The sequence below is a fragment of the Nematolebias whitei genome, chromosome 22, assembly GCF_014905685.2.
Source record: "Nematolebias whitei isolate Nwh7 chromosome 22, NemWhi1, whole genome shotgun sequence".
NCBI lineage: Eukaryota > Metazoa > Chordata > Actinopteri > Cyprinodontiformes > Rivulidae > Nematolebias > Nematolebias whitei.
The window spans coordinates 18,631,275-18,638,293 of record NC_056519.1 but is presented as its reverse complement, the minus strand read 5'-3'; the positions used below and the strand labels follow the sequence as shown (position 1 = coordinate 18,638,293).

The following is a 7,019-nucleotide window of genomic DNA, read 5'->3' as shown; positions in this document are numbered from 1 at the left end:
AGAAAAAGTGTCTCGCTGATTGATGCGAGGGCAAGAACAACTCAAAGCTGGCTCGGTTATCATCTGAACTGGAGGCGAGGTCAAGAGGTTCACTTTGTCCTCAGGCCTGAACTGTATTCCTTTTTTTATTCAACTTCAGCTCGTAAAGGCCGAGAGAACTTTGAAATTATAGCGTTGGGACAAGATTTATTTAGCTGTTTTAATAAACACAAACTGTTCGCTTTGTTTGCTGAACATTCTGGGTTTGAAAACCATCAAGATTTGAGAAGTTGGGAAGAAAATCACCCAACAAACACCTGCACAACTCTGAATATTTTAACAAAACTGAACTTTTAGACTTCATAAAAATAACTCATTTGTGAAAAGGTTATGAACAACGAATATCTTACCTGTTGCAGATAGCTTCCTGAACAGACTGAACAGACAGACTGAACAGATGAGCTGATGGCTAGTCCGAATGATGTCATCTTAAAACAGCTTTAGTATAGAAGCAGAGGTTTATGAAAACACGTTTAAACCATTACACACATATTACAGTATTTGCTCTGGAAGTGTTTCCAGGCGGCACGTGAACCGCTACAGCTAGCTGCTGCTGCTATTTGGAAATAACTAGGAGTTTAAGTAAACAAGAAAGTGACATCATTTTAATTAATTAATAAAAGTCCAAATAATGCTGCATAAATACGATCATAAAGCTGGAAAAACTGTTGAAAAAAACTAAATTACACAATCCAAGCTGGTCCACATGGACCTGGCTAGGATTCTATAAAGACATGAGGGATGACTCAAGACTTTTTTACAGTTCTGTATAAAGGCGAACGTATCAATCAGTGCTGTTGGGTTCCAAACGTTTCTTCTACGTGTTTAGATTCTTCAGATGGTCACTTCACGGTGAAACATCTCCTTCAAAGCCGAATCAAGTCAGTCCAGGTTTTTTAAATAGCGCCAATTCACAACAGAAGTCGTCTCAGAGCACTGAACAGAAACATTCACATACATTATACAAGACAAGTTCTCTGTCTAAGGAAGCCGGCAGATTGCTCTGAATCTTCACTTGGTCCCAGTCTCCCATCCTGAGCAAGCATAAAGGAAACAGTGGGAAGGAAAAACTGCCATTTAACAGGAAGTAAGCTCCAGCAGGACCAGGCTCAGGACGAGCGGCCGTCTGCTTCGACCTGCTGGGGTTTGAGAGAAAAGTACGAAGAAACAGACACAGAATGGCAGGTCCAGGTGTATTTTCTATAGGAGGAAAGACAAAAAACACAAGGATGAATATAATTACAAATGCAAAACAGGTAGAGTAATAAAGACAGCAGCCAAGTGAAGAGATATGGTCAATTTGTCCTCCAGCAGTGTAAGCCTATAGCAACATAACTAAGGGATAGCTCAGGGAACCCAAGCCAACCCTAACTATATATATCAAAAAGGAAAGTCTTCATCCCAGTCTTAAAACTGGACAATGTGTCAGCCTCATGGACAAAAACTGGAAGTTGGTTCCAGAAGAGAGGAGCCTGATAAATGAAAGATCTTCCTCCCATTCTGCTCTTGGAAACTCTAGGAACCACAAGTAAACCTGGAGTCTGTAAGCAAAGTGCATTGTTAGGAAAGTATGGAACAATAAGGTGGAGGAAAGCGGTCCAGGTAACTTTTTTTTAACGCGGGGGTTAAAAGACATGTCCTGATCAAAAACAACAGCAATACTTTTAACTTTAGAACTGGAATGCCATCCAGAGGAAGTGAAAAGCTGCAAAGATGAAGGCGGTTTCCCTCTTCTTTAAAGAACCCAAGTCGTTTTATGAAATGATCTTTAAAAATATGACAAACAAAAGGCAAATGACATCCCAAAGTGTATTTTATGACAAATATTAAGTGTGTGCTCAAAGGATTTAATTACTGGAAGATTCTTAAAAAAATGTAAGTTTCTTTTGGCTGCTCACTTCTTCAGGGGTCATCACAGCAAGTGTACATGAAAGATTTGGCAATTTGTTTTATACCGGATGCCCTTCCTGACACAACCTGGGCTTGAACTCAGAACCTGCAGTTCATAAAACTGTGGCAGTGACCACCAAGCTACTGCAGCCATATATTATTTAAAAATGTCAGGGAAATAAATAAAAATAATTCAAGCACTCCATTTTCTTTAATTAGAACTTCCCATTAAAAAAAAATAATAATAAAAAGTTCCTCTGAGCTGCAACTCCTCAATTCTAAAACCAGTTTGGGTACAAATAACTTAAAACCAACGTTTAGAGTCTGAACTTTTGTCCAGGATTTGTCATGAAGCGTCTTAAACAATAAAATGGTCAAACGCATTCTTGAGTGCTCCTGCGACAAAATGCATTAAACTAAACAATATATAAAACACCCCATCATATTATGAGACAGCTGCATCTGGAATGTAAAGCAAACCCCAGTCAAAACTTACTTTTTCTTAATTTTGTTTTAGTTTCTCTTCTCGTAAAGATCAGCATAAATAGTTTCATTCTGGGAGAAAAGCAGCTTAAAAAAGACTCTAATCTGTCTGTTTCGCTCAAATGAGGCTCATTACTTGTTTGCTCCCTTTCTAGTTGAGCCTGGGATTAAAGCTGGCAGGGCTGCAGAATTATCTGAAGGAGGGAGATTAGAAGAGCTGGCTTTCCGGCAGTCTGACTTCACTTTTACCCCAAGTTTATAAGGAAACATGAGGCTGCTACAAGAGTTTCAGCACCTGCTGGGAAAGAGATGACCATTTGGATGAAGCAGAGGCCCCATGTTGCCAACAGATGGCGTCACGTCACATGAAATGAAAATGACACCTTAACTCACCTGAAGCAGCAGGACGTCACTAGGTGGAAGGAGTTAACCTCCTCCTAGTTACAAGAAATAATCCCTACTAAACTAACAGAACCCAGAATATGAAAGATTACATACATTTTTATTATAAATGTCAAAAAGCTTAAGGATAATTTGGATTTTTAAGTGTTCTTGGAAGCTACAAGTAATCAACATCTTACCTGCAGTAGAAATGGCTCAGAATAGTTTGGATAATCACTCAGATCTGTATTGTTAAAACCTCAATCCTAAAACATAATGATTTATGCAAACACTGCTTGATAAGTCCTAAAATCACAGTTCCTTCTGCGTTAAGACACTTGCAAACATCAATATTTACACAAAAATTAGGTTTTGTAACTGTGATTTGTTTGTCCCGATTAGTAAAAGACAAAAAAATAAGGCAGTTACCATATTTTTCGGACTATAAGACGCACCTAAAATCCTTTAATTTTCTTAAAAATCGACAGTGAGCCTTATAATCTGGTGAGCTTTATAACAATTATGGTTGTGCTTACTAACCTCAAACCGATTTTATGTGGTACACGGCGTTCAAAAATCTGTCAAAATGAACTTATTTTGTATAATGCACCTTATAATCCAAAAAAAATAAAAAATAAAAATAACAGTAAACCAGACCAGATTGTTTCTAGTAGTTTCATTTAAAATGAGTAAAACAGCTTGTGGTAAACAGTATCTTACCTGCTCGGGGTGATTTTAATTTTCAGAATGTAACCATGTTAAAACAATCTGAGGCTCTGCATGAGTGACTGGTTTATAAAGTTGTGTAAATATTAGCTGTAGTGGAAATTCAACTGAGGGGACTGAGACAGAAGTGGACATAAAACACACGGAAGACTCAAACCAATCAGAAACATTCATCTGAACCGGACCTGAAAAGGGTCAGAATAGATTTTAAATGCATATTTTTCCCATAAAAATCCATACAAAGTCATAACTCCTCTGAAAAAATAGATTTTATTGAACATTTACTAAAACGGACGGTGCATCCATTCATCCGGCTACATCTCAGTCATCCAAAAACACAGCTTCCTGTCGCCGCCGACCACGCAGAGTGGCAGCGTCCGGTGCCAGCTGAGGCCAGAACCGACCGTAGACGACCCGATCACTACCGGCTGCAACACAAGACACGAGACACGAGTGAGCTGCGAGGAACATAGAACGGATCGTGATCTGGAGAGAGAATCGCACCAACCTGAGGGTGGCCAAGATGGTGGATGAATAACTGGCTGCTGATTTTACCGGGACATCCGGTGGTCGCAAAGAGGTTTTCATTGGCAAGAGACCATCTGAAAAGAAGATCATCTTTTAAAACTGTGAATAAATGTAAGATTAATATTCAGTGTATGTTATCTTCAAATTTTTTGTTAAACATTTTGACCTGCTTTGGGTAAAATATAAAAAAATTAAAATAAAACGGTTCAACTTCACAGGTTTTTTTGTTGCATCTGATTCAGCTGAGACACCAGGATGTTCAGAAAATCCATGTACCGTATTTATCGCCATATTAGTCACACTTTTTTGCATAAATTTGCAAGTTCTGCGACTTATACACCGAAGCAACCAATATACGTTTTTTTTTTTTTATAACTCGATTTTTGGCTGAAATCTGATGATTTCATTCATTTTGACATGGAAAATATTGAACACTACCATTTTCAGCCACTAGAGGGCCCTCGAGCATTATGGCAAGCCAAGTGTGTCATGAATAGGTAAAAGTGGCTATTAATGTGACACTTGGCTTGCCATACAGAGCACCTTCGTCTCGCTCTGGAACTCCTGGAGCAAACGTCAAATCAGCTGCATTTTACCGCACTGTCCAGTCAAAATGCAGCTGATTTGACCATTAAAGTGCATTTATTAAGGAAAAGTTCAACTGAGACACACCTTTGCTATAAAGTCGAGCAAACAAATAATTGTTTTAAAGTGTTAATCTTGTTAAATTATTGTTAAAGTCCTCCCGTGCGTGCTCCCGCGGCCGCTATTTGGCAGCCAATAGATTTTTTGCACAACACAGGTCCACGTTTCCAGGTGGTCAGCGGTGACGCATAACAGATGCGACTTATACGGGAATTTATTTAAGTTTTTTTTTTTCATTTTATTAGACATATTTGGACTGATGCGACTTATATGGCGGTGCGATGTGTACGGCGGCAAGTACGGTAATAACTTTTGATACACCACAAATTATTATCGTATGAAAAAACATAAGAACAACAAATTGACTGAAAAAATAAACAGTGATAATCATTCAGAAACGTCATTTACCCTCCAATTTATTCAGGCTTCAAAATACTCAGAGTTTCCCCCATTTTGTCATATTTTCTTTCTTTTAAGTTGATTTTGGCTGTTTGGTTAGTAGGCTGATTTTTAAACACGGTTTCTGCAAGTTTCATTCAGCTTAATTTAAGACCAATATGACTCCAAATTAATTCTGAGTGTAGAAGTGTGGCCACCAATGAGATATTTTCAAACCCATAAAATGGCTTTCAAACACTTAGAAAGTATATTTTTCATGTTCTCAGTAGGAAAAATTAACTTTTATTACCGGTAATCAAATACAGAAATTTTTTTCATTAAGTTAAAAAAAAATGGATTTTCTTACTTAAATAGTCGTGCTTTGTCTTTGTGGGCCGGTCTTTTCTCTTGAGGGTAGCTGCAAACAATAAAGCAGGATTAAGACGCGCCCCAGATAAACACATCCACCAGCATCAGGACGCCCCAACCCATCCCCAGCCACACCTGGAGCGCGTTATGTCCCAGATCAGCCAGTCGTTGCCCGCCACGCCACCCACTTTGATGGTATTGGTAAGACACCAGTCGGCGGACATGAGCGGGCCGCAGTGTCCGCAGTCCAGTGACAGGATGGCTTGCTGCGTGACCAGGTCGTAAAAACGAACTGTCCCCTTCTTCTCCGCCACCATCAACTGGTGACAAGAAGAAAAACTTTGGTCGCAAGTCGAGAAAAGACACTAGACGCAACGTGTTACAAGATTAGACGCAGTCAAGGAAATTTGCTAAACCACAAAGCTTTTTACAATTCATTGATATTACATGAATATTTATATTAGGCCTGTCACAATATCAAATTTTGCTGGGCGATTAATTGTCTCAGAAATTATTGCGATAAACAATAATACTGTTTGAAATTTGACGATAATTAGTAATTATCGTCAAATTTAAGAAGGCATGTTGATTTGTTTTGCATGTAGTACCTTTTTTGACCACTGGATGGCAGTATAAGACTGTTTGAACCGAAGGATGGAGAGTGAGGGAGCGAGCAGCGTGTCTCTTTAAGAAAAATGGGAGGGAGGCCCCTTGACGTGACATGGGCTGTCTCTTTTCGGTTCTGGTGGATGCTCGGTGTGATTTGAGCTCTTTAGCATAGCATTTTTCTTTTTGCAGAGAAAAACAACTTTTTACACGAAGGCACGAGTTTCAACCGTGATTTTTAGAGCTTCGACAAGACGGAGGCTTTTTCACCGAGGTCGGCCTGTTAACTTAGCTCGTAGCTTAGCTTCTCAGTTTAGATGCTTTTCACGATCCAAAAACATGTCAAAATAGATTTTAAAGAGAAAAAGGAAAGGGAGGGGTCAGTGAAGAGCATCGGAGTTGAGCCTTTTGTCATCCAGTGTCTTCAGTAGAAAGAGAGACACGAAGAAACAATAAAGCCGATAAATGAAAATGAGGTTGATAATTTTCCTTAATCATGCGATCAATTGATTTATTGTTTATCGCGACAGGCCTAATTTATATTGGAGGATTATTTGTCATATGCCTCCCTCAGTCCCACCTTAAACGTCTCCTCTGGATGCCAGCACACGCTGACGCCCGGCGAGCGGAGTCGTAGAACCGCTGTTTCATTCCCTTCCAGGTCCCACAACCTGTCAGCATGACACAAGTCAACAGCAACACTTTTAGTTTCAACGACTTTGATTTCAGCTTTTAGAAATGCCATGCTGTGAGAAACCCCTCAATATTCGTCTCATTCATGTGAAGAATGCCAAACAGGAGATCCAATTAGTGACTTTAATTGATGAGCTGATGCACTGACCGACTCTTGGCCTGAAATGTAAACACACATTTTGCTTCCTCTTACCATATTTTTCTGGCGTATAAGTCGCAGATTTTTGCATAGATTTGTCAGTCCTGCGACTTATACGCCAAGTAGGAATAGTAGTATAAGT

The 7,019-nt window shown here is 39.3% G+C and overlaps 1 protein-coding gene across 1 annotated transcript in view; it reads right to left on the bottom strand.

Annotated features, from left to right (window-relative positions):
• Nucleotides 1-3,776: 3,776 nt before the first annotated feature.
• nup37 (nucleoporin 37) overlaps nt 3,777-7,019 on the bottom strand; it is an 18,416-nt gene continuing 15,173 nt past the window's right edge. Inside the window, exons 5-9 of the mRNA XM_037695635.1 lie at nt 6,626-6,716; nt 5,575-5,759; nt 5,438-5,488; nt 4,028-4,121; nt 3,777-3,947 (exon numbers count right to left, since the gene is read on the bottom strand). Coding sequence (XP_037551563.1) covers nt 3,834-3,947; nt 4,028-4,121; nt 5,438-5,488; nt 5,575-5,759; nt 6,626-6,716 — 535 coding nt within the window. The 3' untranslated portion in view covers nt 3,777-3,833. The remainder of the gene's footprint in view (nt 3,948-4,027; nt 4,122-5,437; nt 5,489-5,574; nt 5,760-6,625; nt 6,717-7,019) is intronic.